The 21,295-nt window shown below is 44.9% G+C and overlaps 1 protein-coding gene across 8 annotated transcripts in view; it reads right to left on the reverse strand.

The window, feature by feature from the left end:
• The window catches only part of PTPRF (protein tyrosine phosphatase receptor type F), a 369,529-nt gene that overhangs the window by 15,332 nt on the left and 332,902 nt on the right, over positions 1-21,295 (reverse strand). For 2 of the 8 annotated variants that reach the window (XM_075287302.1, XM_075287300.1), the window contains exons 7-18: positions 20,905-20,922; positions 19,281-19,391; positions 10,491-10,760; positions 9,821-10,402; positions 9,598-9,731; positions 9,256-9,400; positions 7,316-7,621; positions 6,235-6,428; positions 5,840-5,866; positions 4,805-4,922; positions 1,231-1,809; positions 1,040-1,137 (exon numbers count right to left, since the gene is read on the reverse strand). In XM_075287302.1, the coding sequence (XP_075143403.1) occupies positions 1,040-1,137; positions 1,231-1,809; positions 4,805-4,922; positions 5,840-5,866; positions 6,235-6,428; positions 7,316-7,621; positions 9,256-9,400; positions 9,598-9,731; positions 9,821-10,402; positions 10,491-10,760; positions 19,281-19,391; positions 20,905-20,922 (2,582 nt within the window). The remainder of the gene's footprint in view (positions 1-1,039; positions 1,138-1,230; positions 1,810-4,804; positions 4,923-5,839; positions 5,867-6,234; positions 6,429-7,315; positions 7,622-9,255; positions 9,401-9,597; positions 9,732-9,820; positions 10,403-10,490; positions 10,761-19,280; positions 19,392-20,904; positions 20,923-21,295) is intronic. The other 6 variants (XM_075287305.1, XM_075287303.1, XM_075287308.1 and 3 more) reach the window with 4 other exon arrangements.

Genomic DNA, 21,295 nt, shown 5'->3' on the forward strand with positions numbered 1-21,295 from the left:
GGTTTGTTGGCATCTTCTCCAGAATGGTCCTGTAATATAACACTTCCAGAAATGTCTTCCCTTCTAAATATTCCACATGATCTGCAAGTTGTGGAAGGAACTGCAATGCCTTAGCCATGAAGTGCAGACAGGGCAAGTGGAGAGGCAAGATGGAGTCATCGAGCGCATGTGTTGGGATTCAATTGCCTACAAGCATTGGGTGGAGAGGTGAATAACACAATGCCGCCACCGGACTCTGGAGCGATGGAGACCACACGGATCTCATCACACTTCTGTACCTGACAGTATGGTGAATGCCAGGATAATGTTACATGCCCATCTATATCATGCCAGCTGTAAAGTTGGACAACTTCCACCTTTGTGGAAACAGTTTGGGGGAGGTTTCATCCATATTATCATGACCGTCCCACAGTGAACAAAGCAAGGTCTACAAATACATGGGTGGTGGGTTTAGTGTGGAAGAACCTGAATAACTGAACCGAGCTCTGACCAAACTAGAACGGACAGTATGAGCCGGGCCCTATCAATATCCAACATTGGTCTGACCTTACAAATGTTCTTCTGGATGATGGGGCAAAAAAATCCCACAGACTACTCCGAAACCTTGTAGAAAGCCTTTCCAGAGAGGAAAAATGGAGGAGCAACTCCATATTAATGTCTCTGGATGTAGAATGGGATGTGATAAAAGCTCCAGGAGGTGTAATGTGTACGCGTCCCAATATAGTGTGTGCTAATGGTCTACTGGATTTGTCTCATCTGATCCAACCAACATTTTACAATCATTTCAAAGTAGTCAGCTCAACTTTCTGTCTATATTTTTATTAAAAATAATACTTCAGATTGACATGGGGGATCACAAAGTGTGAATGCTGACAAGCTGCTTTTCTAATGGGAGTCCTTCAGGTCAAGAGAGAACTACGGAGGCTGATGTACGAATGGTCACACCAGTTTGGTCACTAAATATCAAACTTTCCTTGCAAAACATACCCCAGCTCCCCGTAACCCCTCAGAGAGGCGTTGGCCGCTCCCCAGAACTGACCTTGAAAGGCACAGCTGATTTGTAGGAGTCAGGAACTTCCCAGCTCAGCAAGACCGATGTTTTCATCACCGCATTCACTCTGAAGTTCTTAGCAAATACTGCAAGGAGAGAGAAAATCGTCATTATCTTGTAATCTCTGGAGATCCTTTTACTGAGTATCACTCCTGTTACTGCTCTTGGGGGAGCCTTACCTTGGTCCACTGGCATGGTGCGGGACTGTATGCTGGGACTCAGAGGCCCAAGCCCCTTACTTGTCCTTGCCCTGACCTTAATATCATAGGTAGTGTCTGGTTTGAGGTTGACAAGTGTAATGTGAGTGTCTCGTGTCACATTGATCAGATCCTGGGGGCTATTGATGTCACGGTAAACCACGGTGTAGTTTGTGATCTTCCCATTGCGTTCGGAAAGTACTGGAGGGTCCCAAGACAGTTCCGTTGTGGATGTCGTCAGTCCAACAACTTGCAAATTTTGGGGAAAGCCACTAGGAACATCCTCGGGAGTAGAGATCTCTTTCTCGGCCTCCTCTCCAAAACCAGCCCTGTTCTTGGCAGACAGTTTGAAAATGTAGGTGGCTCCCTTATGAAGCTTGGTCAGCGTGTAGTGATGTTCATTCTTTCCAAAGTCCATAGTGATAAATCTCTCCTCGTCCACGCGTTTATACTGCAGGCGATATCCCAGCAGCTCTCCCATCACCTCCCGTGGTGGATGCCACTGAACCAGTGCTGTGTTTTGAGTGGTTGTGCTAATTCCTATGCTCGGCTTTCCAGGCACTAAAATACACATAAAGGCATGGTTACCTATGAAGTCCCCTCGTTTAGTCCCAGGGCCCTGTATCTTCTCCTGCACCAAGTGAATCAACTAAGACTGGAAGAATCGCCAGTCTTAAAACATTCTCCCAATGCTTCATGCAAAATAGTATGTGGATAATGATAGCTTGACATGGACTTCCAATCTCCGTCCTCCCTGGGTGTGGGCTCATCTGGTTCGCTTGTGCAAAAATATAGGCACAGCAGTAATGTAAACTCTGGAGTGTTATCCCAGCAGCAGCCACAGGACAGAGGACAGGACATTCACTCCAAGTGGGCTTGGGATCTGATAGTCTCACCTGAGACCGATAAAAGGTCTCAGTGCCAGCCCAAATAAGAAGAACACCACATACATAGAAAAAGGAAGAACACCACATACATGGATCATAAAACCTTTCTAGGTCGTTGGGATGGACAGCCCTATGCTTTGTGTTAAAGGAGGAGAAGGCCAAACTCTATGGGATCAAACTGAGGCTTTAATAGATTTTCATTGCAAGTTTTACCTCCTATTCATACAGAAGTACAGATAAGGTCAATGGTCTGAAGGGGAGCACATAACCACAATAAAGCTATTAGTAAGTTATTCAGTAACTTTACACTGCACACAAACTCATTTTTAGATGGAGGGGACCTTCTATATTCTGCTGGAGTGCTCCTGTAAAGCCCCTGCATGGGGTCATTAACACAGGAAACTTCCATTTATCTAATGGAAAACACAACAAAGAGAAGACTGTGCAAGAATTATTAAAGGGGTCATCCAAGACTACATACTGATGGCCTATTTAAAGGGAATCTGCAAACAATGGAAAGATTCTCATTGCTCCAAGGAATTAACTTGCATATTGACAAAAATGCCATATCTTGGCAACTGAGGCAGCAATTCACAAAGGGAAAACACAGATTGACTCACATGACCCAAACCTATCTATCTGCAGGGCTGGGGTGATATGCTGGTTCTGGTGACACTAACCTATCTATCTGCAGGGCTGGGGTGATATGCTGGTTCTGGTGACAGTAACCTATCTATATGCAGGGCTGGGGTGATATGCTGGGTCTGGTGACAGTAACCTATCTATCTGCAGGGCTGGGGTGATATACTGGTTCTGGTGACAGTAACCTATCTATCTGCAGGGCTGGGGTGATATGCTGGGTCTGGTGACACTAACCTATCTATCTGCAGGGCTGGGGTGATATGCTGGGTCTGGTGACAGTAACCTATCTATATGCAGGGCTGGGGTGATATGCTGGGTCTGGTGACACTAACCTATCTATCTGCAGGGCTGGGGCGATATGCTGGTTCTGGTGACAGTAACCTATCTATCTGCAGGGCTGGGGTGATATGCTGGTTCTGGTGACAGTAACCTATCTATCTGCAGGACTGGGGTGATATGCTGGTTCTGGTGACAGTAACCTATCTATCTGCAGGGCTGGGGTGATATGCTGGTTCTGGTGACAGTAACCTATCTATCTGCAGGGCTGGGGTGATATGCTGGTTCTGGTGACAGTAACCTATCTATCTGCAGGGCTGGGGTGATATGCTGGTTCTGGTGACAGTAACCTATCTATCTGCAGGACTGGGGTGATATGCTGGTTCTGGTGACAGTAACCTATCTATCTGCAGGGCTGGGGTGATATGCTGGTTCTGGTGACAGTAACCTATCTATCTGCAGGGCTGGGGTGATATGCTGGTTCTGGTGACAGTAACCTATCTAGCTGCAGGACTGGGGTGATATGCTGGTTCTGGTGACAGTAACCTATCTATCTGCAGGGCTGGGGTGATATGCTGGTTCTGGTGACAGTAACCTATCTATCTGCAGGGCTGGGGTGATATGCTGGGTCTGGTGACAGTAACCTATCTATCTGCAGGGCTGGGGTGATATGCTGGGTCTGGTGACAGTAACCTATCTATCTGCAGGGCTGGGGTGATATGCTGGTTCTGGTGACAGTAACCTATCTATCTGCAGGGCTGAGGTGATATACTGGTTCTGCTGACAGTAACCTATCTATCTGCAGGGCTGGGGTGATATCCTGGTACTGGTGACAGTAACCTATCTATCTGCAGGGCTGGGGTGATATGCTGGTTCTGGTGACAGTAACCTATCTATCTGCAGGGCTGGGGTGATATGTTGGGTCTGGTGACAGTAACCTATCTATCTGCAGGGCTGGGGTGATATGTTGGGTCTGGTGACAGTAACCTATCTATCTGCAGGGCTGGGGTGATATGCTGGTTCTGGTGACAGTAACCTATCTATCTGCAGGGCTGGGGTGATATCCTGGTACTGGTGACAGTAACCTATCTATCTGCAGGGCTGGGGTGATATGCTGGTTCTGGTGACAGTAACCTATCTATCTGCAGGGCTGGGGTGATATGTTGGGTCTGGTGACAGTAACCTATCTATCTGCAGGGCTGGGGTGATATGTTGGGTCTGGTGACAGTAACCTATCTATCTGCAGGGCTGGGGTGATATGCTGGTTCTGGTGACAGTAACCTATCTATCTGCAGGGCTGGGGTGATATCCTGGTACTGGTGATAGTAACCTATCTATCTGCAGGACTGGGGTGATATGCTGGGTCTGGTGACAGTAACCTATCTATCTGCAGGGCTGGGGTGATATGTTGGGTCTGGTGACAGTAACCTATCTATCTGCAGGGATGGGGTGATATGCTGGTTCTGTTGAGACTCCCTTTAAATGAATTATTTACTGAGCGATAACAGTGTGTCATGGCCACTACACAGTTTACAGAGCATTTGTTTTCAGCATCATACACTGTTCAGATATCAGCTGATCGGTGCGGGTGTCTGGCGTTGGACTCCCACTGACTTTATATTGGTGACCTATCCCAAGATTAAAAAGATCAGTCTATATTCTCAGTCTGTATTCTCGGAAATAAAAAGACTAGATGATATAATAATATTGTAATACAGTATGTTATTCCCAGACATACTGCCAGTACTCACAGGCTCCTGTAGTGGTCACAACTTTGGGTTTGCTTCTAGCGCCATCCCCTTTTGTTGTGTATGCTGCTACAGTAATGGAATATGTGGTTTCTGGAGACAGCCCAGTTATCAGGGCTTCCTAAAAGTGGGGGAAAAAAACACAATAAAAGCAAAATTTGAGTTTAGAAAGTGTTGTTGCAGTTCCAGGTTCAGACAGAAGGGGGCACTGCAGGAATGTGCATCTCTGTTGTCTATCAAAACAAACAGCACTTGCAGAGGTTGGGACCTTGCTCAGAGGAGACAAGTGGTGCGGGGCGCTGCACAGCTTTTATTTTAGGAGTGCAGGAATATTCCTCAGTTTTGTAAGATAATCGCCGATGAAGATCTTAACAGTCCTCCAAGTGCTCGACTCAAGAGCCGTGAATATAAAGGTAAAACATATCCTGATGTAATGGAGGAAAAGAGCACAGAAAGAAATGCGATTTATACAGTGATGGTGATCATTATGTCCCATGATTTATCCACGGAGAATCACAACCAAACAGAAGGAGAAGAGACGCTGATTGATGGAGCCGGCCACCCACCCACCGAGGTCCCGCCAGACCCCAATCTCCATGCAAGAACTCTGCCTTTCTCCAAGCTTGGAAGAACAGTAAGAGGAGAGACAGACAATGTGTCTGGAAGGTTATAGAATGCAGAATCCCATCATTGAGCCGATGATTACAGGTCAAGAACAAGGGGCTGTCACAAAGACTGTACGCTGTATGTATGGGGGCTGGGGGGAGATGGACGCACCCCATAAAGTGGCCACAATCTCTTTTCCACATTATGTAGTTTTTATTTTTAATTTGCATTATGTGCAATGTGATGGCAGAGGGTGCAGGGTATCTAGACGCTACAACTAGTACAGCCATAGGCGCTGCAGCTTTGGAGAGCTAACAAGGAAACAAAGTTTTGCCCATTGTGAGTCAATGACGGCTCTGTGACAACCCCGTGTTCTCTGCAGACACAATGCGATCACGCCGTCTGCCCACTGGTGCCAAACTGTATACTCACGTAGTCTGCAGATTCCTCAGGTCTCCACTGGTAGGGACAGAGAGAAGAGGGGTAAGTGGTAGGAAAAGGGTCACAGGGTTACAACAGTAGAGATGCCACATTGGAGTGAGACATGCCAGGGTACATGGGAGATACACGCATGTAATGGTGGTGTATGAGGAGTATGTCTATAGGTATTAGCTCTATACAGGGGGCATGCGTCACATTGCAGATCACCATGGATGAGCTCTGCAGTTCAGATAGGATTAGTTGGTAGGGAGGAAGGATGAAAAGGGTCAAACCAGTGAAGAACCAACTTATGTCCAAATCCTGACATCTTGTAGATTAAAATTTTTGAAGCGTTATATGAATACCATCAAGAAAAGGGGGAAAAAATAGTAGTCCTTGTGCATTACCTGGGCCTCTGCCAACATGACGTCCTTAATAACAGGGTTTCCCCGAGGTTCGCCACCTTCCAAGCGCACATAAGTCACCTGGTAGCCGCGGATCTGACCATTCTGCTTAGTGGGAAGAGGCGACTTCCAGGTCACTCGCACAGATGTGGAATTCACAGAGTCAACTTCAACTTTCCTAGGTGGTGCACTGGGCACTGAAGCAAAACAAAGTGCAGATGAGAAGAAATCTTCAAGAAATTCTCCTGCATCATTTACTCGTAGAACAGCCTGAGATGGTGAACGAGGTGGTAACTGCTGGGACTATGTCCTCGGTACAAAGTCTAATGGTCACTCCAATGAGGGGAACTACAAGGCTCAGCATCACAGTAACCAGGACGTTCTCAATCTCATACTGGTGCATTAAACATATTGTAAGAATTATGGTGGAAGATTTCTCCGAGAAAGTGAAAGGAAACATGAAACACAGAACGAACGACTAGTGCAATCTAGACTACAGAGAAGACACATAGAACTGCTCAGCACTGTCCGAGGAGAAGGGTCAACAAATACTGGTGTCTGTATTAGGAAACATCCGACAGATCTGTAGAACAGTCCATTCTGGATTAGGGGCCAGCACAGTCTGCAGCCACTGACTACTGTCTAATTTATTGGTCACATTAGGCCCAGGGGTCGCCCTGCTGAATTAACCTTTTAATGGGGATAAATTAATGGCTCCAGTCAGGCGTCTCCTAATACAATTTCTCATTGAGACTTGGAATTCAGATTTCTTCCCGGATTGGATTTATAGCACCATGAATAAATAAAGATGCCTATTCCATAGAGGAAGTAAAATCCACAGTCTCTGTATGTTATGGGGAATACAGAAGAGACTGTAGAGCGACTGGGCAAGGTCTCATTTATTCTGATGTCACGTCCGACAATGCTGAAAAGAGACAGTTGTTACAGGAGTGTAAAGCTGGGAGAAGATTCCCAGAGATCCCTCATCCACCACCAGTGTGTCTCAGGAAAGGAGTGAGATAGAGAACAGGTGAGAGAATCGACCCATTGTGCAGATAGGTGAGAGCAGGTCCTGGACACTTACCATCCTCATCTGTCCGCACAATGACTGCGGGGCTCTCAGGCCCAGCGCCTACGTCTGTATGAGCTCGCACCCAAACTCTGTATTCAGTCCATTTCTCCAGATCCTTGATCTCCCAGCTGGAGAAGTCTGGTGGGATATTGTCCACAACATGCCGAGATGTGTCCTCTCCAGCCACCGCTTGATAGGCCAGAGAGTAGCGGGTTAAAGCTCCATTGCGGCTGGAGACTGGTGGAGCCACCCAACTTACCCGGATGGAGGTGGAGCTAAGGCTGGTGCACTCCACATCCTGCGGCGGGGCAGATGGAGCTGAGGATGAAAAAAACGCAGGCAAGGGGAAGGAGATGAACATGGCGGAGGCAAAAGAAAATGGTCTGCAACACTGTTACCAAATAGCCCTGATCAGTCCACCCTCAAATCAGCACAACAGGAACCTGAACATGTCTGAGCTCATATTATACAACCCAAATATTCCCTGGCAGGACAACACTGTGATAGGGAGATGTGATGCTTCATAGGCGCCGGACCGCTCACATCTCTAGATTACGTCACTTCCTTGTAAGCAGAATTCTATCATTATAAATTACAGAAATGTTTATCCAGTTATCTGCACCAGAAACATGGACACTTAATATTATTTCTGCTTTATATGGTTTATTTTAGCCACAGATGTAGGGAAGAAGGTCAAGACGGCAAAAGCCACCGAACAAAATCACCCAACATGTGGATGTCCATTGTAGAAGAACAGAGAGGCAGATGTCGCTGAATGTAGATCAGAAAGTTCAGGGATCAAATTGTTATAAACTGGAGATCAGCTGGAAATGTTCGGTTTAGAGTCTATTGAATTGTGGATTAGATCAATAGACTGACGCTATTTGGTAACAGAACAAATAATGAGGAAAATAAACAGAAACTGATGCAGTAAACTGGCAGGAAAGGCAACAACGTGATGGCAAAATAAAGATGAAAATTGCAATTCACAAGCCTCGTCCGTGCGGGTTCTCACACATCAACCTCACCAATGACTAAGGCTGCAGCCCATCAAATACTAAATAGTCACCAAATTCTATGGATTCTGCCTAGTATTACAGAGACCTGATCTGGCATTGCCTGCTCCATTTGTGTTAAAAATTTAAACCAATCCCCAAACTTGGAAGCTGTCAGGCACGATGATAGTGTGTGAATCCTGCGGGACTTCCTTACTCCACTACTTCTCTTTCAGAGGATTTCTATCGCTTCTTACATCTCTCCTGGACTCTTATACTACATTACATGTGTTTATTAGAGATGAGCGAGCAGTATTCGAAACGGCAGATTCGAATAGTACGCACCCATAGCAATGAATGGAGCTGGCCGGCACGCAGACGGGACCAGCGTCCAGCCGCTTAACCCCCTGCGTGCCGGCTGCGTCCATTCACTCCTATGGGTGCGTGTTATTCAAATCTCTATTGTGTATTCATCCATTGATTATATTGTGTTGTTCATATAGGCTACCCGACTATGCACAACAGGCCTATACCATGACCTGATGTATAGGTGACTATATTGTCAGATATCGTCTTATAATCATCATTTGCTATATTCTTCCTTTATAAAGAACAATTTCAGAAGAAGAGAACTTGTGCTTAGTTTCTACAATACATGATGGATGCGCTGTAGCCTAGGATGAGGCAGACGCTGACTTCCCATCATGCAGATTCCAGCGTTGCAGTCGCCATCAGTACAATCCCTCCAATCTGCTCCCCAGCAGTCGGGCGAGTCTGAATATGGGACTCTTGTGTAAGCAAGCAGTGAAAAGTCTGTCTTGGCTACTTACTAGATGGGAGAAACTAATTCCATAATCCCGTCATGTGACAGCAGTAACTTACCCTTGTACATCCAGAGACCGCCATAGACACATCCTATTCTATATCATACAGTCTATACCGTTATCAGATACTTACTGGACTGTGCTGTCCTAGCCTGGATCACTGGTGTGTAAACCCCCAGACCCATAGAAGAGCTGGCTGCCAGCTTGAAATTATACATGGTATCCGGCTTCAGCCCCTCCACGGCATAAAATGATGATGGGGCAAATGTTATTTTTTGCTGAAAAATAAAATATTCTAATGAAACAAATATCAGCATCAACCGGAGACAAAACTGCAGTCGGCTCTGGTATAAGGGATTACATGCGAAAAAAATGGACTATTCAGTTCTAATCCATTATATGAGTGAAGTGCGGCGGTCAGACTATCACACAACATGCTACGAATGGAAGGTCAGTGGTTTCATGTGGCACTCACTTGTGGCCCATCTTGTCCTTCCCAGTACAGAAGCTCATAGGAGACGATGCGTTCTTGCTGTATATAGCGCCAGGTCAGCATAATCCTTGTGTCAGATTCAGCTTCTGCCTGAAAATTAATTGGCTGTGCAGGAACTGGAAAAATAAGAAACAAAAAGGCTCAAACTTCTGTAAAAGACACTAAAAGAACATCAACATTCTGTCATTTTCCATCCTTTACTCACCGCCCTGCTGTGTCTTTACTTGGACCATATCTGAAGGTGGTCCATCTCCCACCGAAGTGAATGCCAGCACACGGATACTGTACGTGATCCCGGTTGTCAGTCCTGCAATAGTTGTCAAAAGACTGTCCACTACATTATGTTTTTGCCACATGTTGAAGGGTAAATGTGGGTCTGACGTGTAATACACTCGGAATCCTCTTATTTGTCCATTGGCTTCTTCGGGAGGATCCCACTGAACGATCATAGTACTAGCACTGAGCATTCGGGCCTGGACTCTCAGAGGAGGACCTGAAGGGGCCTGTTCGCCTGTCTGAGCCTCTACCACTTCACTTGGAGGTCCACGACCAATGTTGTTAACTGCAATGACACGGAACTCGTACTCAGAGTAAGGACTGAGCCCACCAATACTGTAGCGAGTTGTAGCAACTCCATCGACCTCCTGGAAAGACCCTTCTAATGCTTTGGGTTTATACTGGATCACATAATAGGAAAGTGGCTCTGGGTTTCCAGAATCCCACGTCAGGGTGACACTCGTGGCTGTTGTCTCTGTTACTGTGACAGCTACTGGCGGCTTTGGCAACGCTGCAAGAATTAGAAAAAAAACCATAACTGTAGCAACGGTTATGTCGCAAGGGTTTAATCATCTTTCCCCTTTGTCCCCACATCTTACCTTTCACAGTAATCTGTGCAACAGCCTCAATCATGCCCAGAGAGGAAATGGCCACACAGGTGTAGTTGGCAGATTCTCGAATATTGGTCAGCTCTAGAACGTTACGTCCAACCGGCATTTCATCCTCCTTGGTAAGTTCTTCTAGGCCAGCCATCCACTTTACATAAGGCATAGGAGCACCGACTGCAACACAAGTCAAGTTCACGCTGCCTCCTGGCATGACTTCATGGCTACTGGGTGGAATAGAAAACCGAGGTGCCACACGCCGGACTGCAAAGAGCCGAAAAAGGTTGGGTTAGGAACTAACAGTGAAGTTTATGAAGAAGTGATCATCTACCTTAATACTGATCCTTTGCAGCGAAAGAAAAAAAAAATATGGAAAACACATAAACCATTAAATTATACAATATATTCCAACATAAATGTATGTCAGAGAGCTTGTGGGTCAATTATAGGAAAGATCTCTGCTATAGATATATATATGTCTGATATCAAGTGGAGAAAAGAGAATCTGTTAGGTTTAGGTTAATGGGATACAATGTCCAGAGATTAGTAGAAGATTCTTTCTTGTTTCCTGTGCTTTACGGGGGTCACATAACAACCGTTGTGTACATGTGGCTTGTTGTTCAGTAATAAATAGAAGCGAAGGGAATCTCAGAACATTGATTTTCCTCTCACTTTATGGGATGGAACTGCATCACATATTTAATTATCGAATGCACAGACCCATGAAAAGACAGTCCCAGGTGCTGAATGCAAGACTTGTCCCGACAGCGTCCGGCCTGCACACCCCTGGCTGGAATAACTTAAAAGAAAGTTTGACTTTAGGACACAAATCTCCAGAGCAGATACCCGAGGCCTCCGCCAGGCCTTCTCGGGATGAGGCCGATAGAGATGACAATGGTTATAGCGGGATGGTGTTCATTTCCTTCGTAGACTTCTTTGCAGCCTGTGGCCTCCACCATAGACCATAGTTTTGCGAGTTACAGTAAAGAAGTTTTCCAGCCACCTCGTTCCGGGGAGCAGGTGATGACAACAAATGGTGGACATTCACAGAACATGCTTCAGGCAGGAAGGAAGAGGTCACAGGAGTGGAGAGAGGAGACGAGAGGATCCGGAGGGGACAAACCATGCTCTGCTTAACACCAGGAAAGGCATTGGGGCATGCAGTATGGTAAGACACCAGTCCATGGACTATAGTGCAAGGACAACGATCTGTGATCAACTTCAACCCTCTGCAGCCAATCTGCAAGGTTTTACTTATGTCTGGCCTACTCTTTGTCACTAATACTTGACTATATAGCCTTCCTATCCTTCCAGAAGACTCCTCTTGGATATACTTGCATACAATTATGCCTTCTAACAAATGCTGAGTCGGAGCAGTGGGAGCTGTGGGACAGAAGATCTACACTCTGCAGTAAGGTGATCAAGCACTTAAAGTCCCTCCTGTGACCACAATTTCCCTCATTGTGCGAGGACTAGACAAGCCCGGTGCAGAGGAGCAGCAGGAGGAAGACTGAGGCCTATTTAATAATTCAGCAGGCATTAGCGTGCAATTACAGTCTGTGGTGCTCAGAAGACGGGATTCATTTCCCAATCCCATGATCAGTGATGTCCAACTCGCCAGGCGCATCTCACATTGCGCTCTTTGGTGACCTCAGTGCATTAACTGGCTACACAATCCCATTTCTTCCATCCCCAGAGATGGCATGAGCGCTGTGCCATCCTGATAACACCACGGATGGTGGCATCACCTTACACTCGTCTCCGATGAATCCACAGGAAGGGAGAGAAGGAAGCAGTATGCCAATGAGAAGTATTGGGTCTGCTCCAAACTGCTAGAAAAGCCTTTATGTGAAGCCACGGTTTATGGGCTTTATTATAGAATTCTCCATTTTATCTAATAAAATGCCAGTTAGAGCCTTAAAATGTGCATTTCATTGTTTACTGATACAAACACCCTGTACTTCATGGAGAAAGCACGATGATAACGTTCCTGTGGATTTATCTGCTGTAGGAGGGATGGATCCGTTGTGGGTGATCTTTGGAGATGGCAGAATTGGTATTTACACCCTCTTTTTATGCTACATGATACTCACAGGTACTAGCTCGGCCTAAATGCAGGAGATGTGTTTATGTGTCATTCCTGTTGTATATAGATGGGCCGATACCAAGACGCCTCCAATATTGTTGTCAACGAACAACGTAGGAGACGAGTGAGCTGAGCAAGCAGACCATAAAGCGTCAATGCAGAGGTTGGGAGCTGACAGTAACGTGAAGTGTTAATTGACTCTGAAGTACCTATGGCAGTATTGTCAATGTGCTGTGCTTGGCTTGGCACTGAGCTCGGTGGGACAGTTTAGAGGACAGTACTTTACAGATAATGGAAGACAAAAGAATAATGTACAATCCTCAGGAGACATTAGAGCTCTCGGATGGAAATGATATTCATATCAAGGGCTATAAGCCGCGCTCGCATGCTTGGTCAGAGCAGGACTGAGATTTCTGAGCCAGGTAGAAGACCGTCAATCACCTCTGATTATATCCCGTTCATGCAGAGGAAAATGTAAGAACTGCTCAAGTCCAGAGTTTTACATATTTTGTAAGTCAATCCCACGGCGCCGTCTTTGATAGACATTGTGTTCCTGAATCGCCTCTTTCAGCTTAACACCTATAGAAGATTCCTTCCTGGCTTTATATGTCAGGACTCTTTAAAGTGGTGATTCATAGTCCGGTCCTCGGGGCGCCCTCATGGTCACTTTTAGAGATTAATCTTTATTCTAAGCCATTAAATTCCACTATTGTGTCTAATTGTCGAGCTGGTTATCAGAATAAAGCAGAGGATACTCTCTTCACTGAAATGCTGCATTGAATCTTCCACCTTTAGTAGATGGAGGAGCCTCATTATATAGAGACATTAAAGCCCGGACACAAAGCTACCCCTCAGCATTGCAGGATAAAGGCGACTGTAGGCCAAACGCTGCAGCAAAAAAATCTGCATAAATCATTTCATGGGGAAATCGCTTACTTGTAGGACCCCACGGAGGGATATCTATAGGCCTTTATTTTACAGCTCACCCAATGCCTTGCAAGAAGATCAGGGTATTTCGGGACACTCACTTACCGGAGCCCTGAATATCTGTCAGACTATGTTGTTGGACACGACTTCTTTTCCCGACCCTCTCTTGGATAATGTGTATGCTAAACAATGCGATACAGTAAATGGCCGTCGTCCGTCTCCTTCATCTGCTTGTGCATTAGTGAGAACAATGACAAATGACTCTTCATTCTCCTCAAACTGAACTGCATGTAAATGATAAAACCATCAGGAAATGGCTGTCGGTGCGGCTTGTGTTGTAGACATTGGCTTCCAGTGGTTTGCAAACTCATTGGGTTGTATGTGTCCCCTCCGCCTACCGTTACTGATGACAGCCGCGTTACACTTAAAAGTTCAAGAAGTGCAGACCGGATCCATTTCAGTGACTTCCCACAATTTGCGCAGCCATCAGTCCTGACATTTTGTAGACAATTTCCTGCCTGGTTTTAGATGATATGTAAGATAAATGATTTAGCAGACTGGATAGATTGAGGGGATGGTTTGTCATTACTGGACTGTGGTTTCAGAGAGGGCTCGGTGCTCAGACGATCACACACCAGAGTTCAGAAGGGGCGGCCATACTCTGCAATTTGCATTCGCTCAGGGAAATTTCTCAGATGAAAATAACATGAAGGGGAGGGAGGGAAAAGGAGCAGATCCGCGGCACGGAGATAAAAGAACTCTTTAATATATGACCTTGCAGAGTCGCAGAGCAATAATTAAATGCCTGGATGAGCAGAGAAGCTTCCAGGAACACAGCTAAAAGAAAATGGACGTGTCATTATCCGCAGCCAAACAGATAGCAAACCTCCTCCCTCCGGGACCACCCTCACCTCATGCTGAGAAATGCTAAAGGGGAACACGTGTTGGGAAACATACTCTCAGCATGGACAAAGGTGCCAAACTTGCTACTGTAGGTAGACAGATATGATGCGGCTTTAATGGGGGTAAAGAGACGGCCCCATTACATTTTCTCATGTGAACCAGAACAGGTCACCAACTCTGCCTGGCATAGCCAAAAATGGAGGAGAACACCAGCCTGATGGTAACAGTGCCCTTCACATACAAGAGATAGCAAATGGCAAAGCAAGGCTGGTTCTGTCCGTGTAGCATTACCAGTATGGGGACATTATGCAGATTTATGTTATTCCTTACAGGATAGAAACACTATGTGCCTACATCATCACAAACTACTATAGATGTAAATGTATGTATCTATATCATCACCACTACGACACATGTAAATGTATGTACCTACATCATCACCACTACTATAGATGTAAATGTATGTATCTATATCATCACCACTATGACACATGTAAATGTATGTACCTATATCATCACCACTACGACACATGTAAATGTATGTACCTACATCATCACCACTACTATAGATGTAAATGTATGTACCTATATCATCACCACTACTACATATGTAAATGTATGTACCTACATCATCACCACTTCTACAGATGTAAATGTATGTACCTGTATCATCACGACTACTATAGATGTAAATGTATGTACCTATATCATCACCATTAGGACAGATGTAAATGTATGTATCTATATCATCACCACTACTATAGATGTAAATGTATGTACCTATATCATCACCACTACTACAGATGTAAATGTATGTACCTATATCATCACCACTACTATAGATGTAAATGTATGTACCTGTGTCATCACCACTACTATAGATGTAAATGTATGTACCTACATCATCACGACTACTATAGATGTAAATGTATGTACCTATATCATCACGACTACTACAGATGTAAATGTATGTAACTATATCATCACCACTACTACAGATGTAAATGTATGTACCTATATCATCACGACTACTACAGATGTAAATGTATGTAACTATATCATCACCACTACTACAGATGTAAATGTATGTACCTATATCATCACCACTACTACATATGTAAATGTATGTACCTACATCATCACCACTTCTACAGATGTAAATGTATGTACCTGTATCATCACGACTACTATAGATGTAAATGTATGTACCTATATCATCACCATTAGGACAGATGTAAATGTATGTACCTATATCATCACCACTACTATAGATGTAAATGTATGTACCTATATCATCACCACTACTACAGATGTAAATGTATGTACCTATATCATCACCACTACTATAGATGTAAATGTATGTACCTGTATCATCACCACTACTATAGATGTAAATGTATGTACCTACATCATCACGACTACTATAGATGTAAATGTATGTACCTATATCATCACCACTACTACAGATGTAAATGTATGTAACTATATCATCACCACTACTACAGATGTAAATGTATGTACCTATATCATCACGACTACTACAGATGTAAATGTATGTACCTATATCATCACCGCTACTACAGATGTAAATGTATGTACCTTTATCATTACGACTACTATAGATGTAAATGTATGTACCTACATCATCACCACTACTACAGATGTAAATGTATATACCCATATCATCACCACTACTATAGATGTATATGTATGTACCTATATCATCACCACTACGACACATCTAAATATATGTACCTATATCATCACCACTAGGACACATGTGAATGTATGTACCTATATCATCACCACTAGGACACATGTAAATGTATGTACCTATTTCATCACCACTAGGACACATGTGAATGTATGTACCTATATCATCACCACTAGGACAGATGTAAATGTATGTACCTATATCATCACCACTACTATAGATGTATATGTATGTACCTATATCATCACGACTACTATAGATGTAAATGTATGTACCTATATCATCACCACTAGGGCACATGTAAACGTATGTACCTATATCATCACCACTAGGACACATGTGAATGTATGTACCTATATCATCACCACTAGGACAGATGTAAATGTTATGTACCTATATCATCACCACTAGGGCAGATGCTGCTCTACAAAGTGTATTTATAATAAAAGTGCAGAAACACAAGATCAGGAGCTTGTCTCTAATCCCTGTATAATCATGTCCAGCTTTAGCAATGGGGACTGAGCATTTATCATGTGCACTGGAGATGGCGCTCTTAACCACTGAGCTTTTACATCCTCTATGAGACGGGCGGCCTCACATATCTGTTGTGTATAAGTTTTCTCTTTCATTCATATCCTTTAAAATGCAATGTTGCTGTAGGTTTCTATCCAGATTCTCTTCTACTATTCCATATTTCCTCATATGTTATGAAATTACATTTTTCTTGGCTAACAAGTTTCTCATTTAAAATTTCCAGAAGTAATTCCCGAAATTACGAGCCTGGAAAGTATCATGACAAGTAACGGAAACTACGGCCAGTGCGAAGAGCTGCAAACAATGAATGGTTATGAAGATGTTATGAGCACAATGTCCTGCAAGTATCCAAGGTGCAAAGATAAGATCACAGTCTAACAAAAACTGCACCAAGCTAAGGAGGTAAACGGAGGGTTGGGTAAGAAGAGGAAGTGGCAGGGGGTGCGGGCAGGGGTCATGCACATCTCAGCGTGCACTGAGGGGACTGCACTAGCAGGCACATATTACAGGCAGGCACCAGAGTCACAGGGGAGAGGACAGCAATGAGGGAGGATCTGGGAGGGGTTCTGCAGAAGAAAAAGCTCTGTTTGGAGCCCGGATCTGCTGTTTTACCCCACAGGGGGTGGGTTCGGACCAGACGTGCCAATCTGTATCTGGATAAGAAGTGAAAGGGACCAACCTTCTCGCTGATCTGAGAGATGGAGGTTTGATTGGATGGCGGTGCGATGAGGATGACGAGGTAGTAGAAAGACAAGGAGAAACACAGAGAGAGTAAAAACAGAAAAGTGCATGTGTACGTGACAGACACACAAGCCAGACAGTGCACACACAGCGGCAATCCGACATGTCTGCACTACACCAGACCATTCATACAGTGCAGGTACGCCAGGGCTACAACAATCCACTGCAGAAGCCTCTACTACTCTGGTCACTCTATTTAGATGGAGGTGTCCTAAAAGTTATAACAAAAAGAAAAGATGGTCATTGTACAGATACACAACATGTCTCCCCACCATGTCAATGAAGTGATAGGACACAGGAGAGCAGAACTTATGTGTATCATGTTCTCACTTGGGTCCAATTGGGGCGATACTGGGCCTATGGGAGGTAATCCAGCACCAGCAGCTCCTATAGCCAGAACCGTGTCCCTGAATCAGATAACCAATGCAAAAATCCAAAGTTATATCATATCTGAAGTAGTCACAGTGTGCAGCACTTTGGCTTCCTAGTCCTGGTCCCTGCACGATATCACATCTATGGGGTGTAATAGACAAGTTTCCTTTGTTAGCCGGGTCCCTTCCTAGTGACTGCCTTGTCCTGCACGCCCCACCAGCTCGCCGCTCAGTGTAGACAGGATTTCAGGAGAGAAGGGAGAACCTGGCTGACGTACGTAACTTGTCTATTGTGCGCTCTTTGTATTTGGCATCAGAAATCAGGGACATGAGTGTAAAGTGCAACACTGGAGGCAGCAGCTGCTGCGGGGCCCAATAATGCCCTGACAGGTTCCCTTTAAACACAAGCAAATATTTCCTTGTTTGTTCTGAGAGAACCCAAATATAACAGCTTATTCCCAGTATAGTCAGAGCCGTGCACTGGGCGTCACTGGATGTGCTAATTGTAGCTCATACACCCATACACATTAGACACAGTGAGTTCTCTGGATAATGAGAAATCCTCATAAAACACTGCAAAATCTGCTGAGATAGAAGGGGGCGATGAGGGGCTGAACCTTTAAGGTTTGTATTGGTAAGTCAGTCACTAAATTAATGTAATCCTGACACCAGGTATTATGAATGGTGACAACCTGGGGAGTCGCAGAGTCTCATAGCAATCTATGTTGTTGTGACAGGAGTCTCTGTGTAACCACAGCCTAAATGGAAATCCTCTGGTTTTCTGACACAGTAGACAATACAGATTGGTGCAGCATTTTGCAAAAATATGTAAGGATCGCCCGCCACTTTGCTTCAAAGCACAATTGTACTGCCAAACTGGAAGAGCTGACACCACCCAGAAGAACAGACGCCAAAAGCCACAAGGGAGCCTAGGAGAGATGGGGGGGAGGGGCATCAGGGTTTAGTCCGGGGTATAAACTGACCCTAGAGAATAATAATGCCTCATGAGTGGTGAACCCCAGATCTTTGGACAGTTAATAGCAAGCCTGACCCTCTATGAATTGGTTTGCTCATCTCTAGTAGAAATGCTACTCATTGAAAACGTGCCTGCGGGTCATCAGTAAAAAGACGTTCTGTATACCCAGCCCTGCATGCAGGTATTTCTATTGTATACAGTGACTGCGCTGGGTAGTGGTCGGCACCAACAATGAAGAAAGATGGTGAGATTTCCCGCTCTACACCAACGTACCATAGAGAACGGTTCTGCAGTGGACAGACCAGTTTACAATCTAAAGAATACGCAACCTACAGCCTTGTACAAGACACTCCGACACCACAGAAACACAAACACTATATCACATTCACCCACAAAACAGTTCGCCATCACGTACACACACCCAAGACCATCACCGATAGAAGGGGCACATTGGCTGCTGTGCCGAGTCCTGTAAAGACGACTGTTAGCAGCGCTCCATGGTTGGTGATCCCTATTGGGGTGGAGTTCTTACCACGCACGTAGAGGTTAGCGGGAGCGGAGTAGCGCGTTCCGGCACTGTTGGTAGCCACACATTCATACTTTCCCTGATCGGATTCTTCACTGCTTTCAATCTGCAAAGCTCCTGAGAAAAAACATAAAAAATGGAAAGAAAAAAGAAGAACAAATTAAAATCTGCGACCCTGTTCTGGTGGCACAAACCAATCCTGTAATTAATTTTCAACCACTGTCCTACGGGACATAGACCGAAAACCCGTTATTAAAGTCATCTTGCTTGGCTCATGCAACTTCAATACTAGAATACGGGGACATTAACGAGGCCTTTAATTAGTCTGGAGGGATCGGTGCCAAGTTCTTCTAAGTGCATACAAGAGTCCTATCAGCTGGTGTGAAAGTGCCTGCAGGGAAGATGTGAAAAGTCTCTTCGGAGTCTCCTCTGTGGTCCTGAGTGATGAGAGGACGTCTCACATGGCGGCCATCATGTCTATGTAGCACATCTAGACGGACATGGGGATGGCGGGATAATGCTAAAGGTTCATTGGAGTTCAGGATCATCCCAATTATAACGCCTTATAGTAACAGAGAATCTGCCAAACACCCTACAGGACAGAGACATGATTGTGGTCATTTACTGGTCAGTGTCCAGGTGGCAAAACATGACCCCAGAGCTCAATACTGGGCTACACGTGGAGGGACCATCCTCACGTCTTACTCCGCCATTCTCCTGGAGATCTAAGTGTTTCATTCACCCCTGGTACAAGGGGTGACAGTACTTATGGCCCAACAAGATGACAGCCGCTGTCCGGTGACGCTGTGGTGCAGGAGGAGGACGAGTTTCCCCTCACCACACATATATATATATATATATATTTCTATGTTCTCCTGCAGTTCAAACACTTTACAAGTGACGCCATGACAGGTCAATATCTGTAAGTGATCTGAAAGCTAATGTGATATAGTAGTGGTGTATTACAGGCCGATGGGTAACCTGTAGTAACTCGCTGAGTCCTGGGGAGAAGATATTCCATATCTGTACAGTCTAATAATCGTATTATAATAACATATGCACATTGTTTACCCACACATAAAGACACCGCCAAATCCTGAAGTATCGGATGAAGTGTTAGTGGTTAGGACAGTGTTGGGGGTTGTTGGGTTGACGACAGTGATGGATGGACAAGACCAATGACCGGCTTGGAGGATCTTTATACCAAGGTTGTACCCTTTTTATGGAAGAAGGAAAGACGCTCAGCTATACACCAGATATCTTACAAATCAGATCTGCATCTGCGGATTATCTTGGGGGGGGGGGGGGGGGGGCGTCCAATAGTGAGAACCCAATGGCCCAGGAGCTGAGGGGAGGACGGGGCCTTCTATTCCCCCAGCATTAGACTGCTCTGTATTTTATACACTAAATTTATACATCTCAATGAGCTAAAATATAGGAAGAAAAAACCAAAAAATCAGCTAACTCTGCAGTCAGTAAACTGAGTCTACAGGACAAAAGGGTACAGCCAGATTGTCAGCTCCTCGGCCGAGTTCTTTCAGCACAAGAATGTAAGATTGTTATTTGTGACTACGGATGAGGTGATGGCGAGATGATGGACGTGGCACGGTGAAGACCCCGGCATTCTTACCTCTGATCGGTGTACCACCTGGTGAGGTAATGTGAATGCAAATAAGATTAGAAAGAAGCTGTTAGTAATAAGTATACGGAGATACAGGGACATCAAAGATACGGGGGAGGGGGGGAGAACGGCTGATGAACCTCTCCATAGACATCTTGTGTCATACAGAGGTTATCAGAAGAGGTTACAAACAGGTCTACCCAAGAGAAGGAATTACACAGAATTAATATATAGGATCGGAGAGTGTGACGTGAAGTCAGGCTTATCCAATAACACAGCACGGAGCACACGCCGAATGCTGGGGAGGATCAATGGCTGGTAAAGGGGTTTCCTCAAATATCAATACAAGACATAAACTCTGAGGGTCAGGCCCATGTCTTCTATGGATCCAGAGATTCAG

Source organism: Leptodactylus fuscus, chromosome 9, assembly GCF_031893055.1.
Source record: "Leptodactylus fuscus isolate aLepFus1 chromosome 9, aLepFus1.hap2, whole genome shotgun sequence".
Taxonomy (NCBI): domain Eukaryota; kingdom Metazoa; phylum Chordata; class Amphibia; order Anura; family Leptodactylidae; genus Leptodactylus; species Leptodactylus fuscus.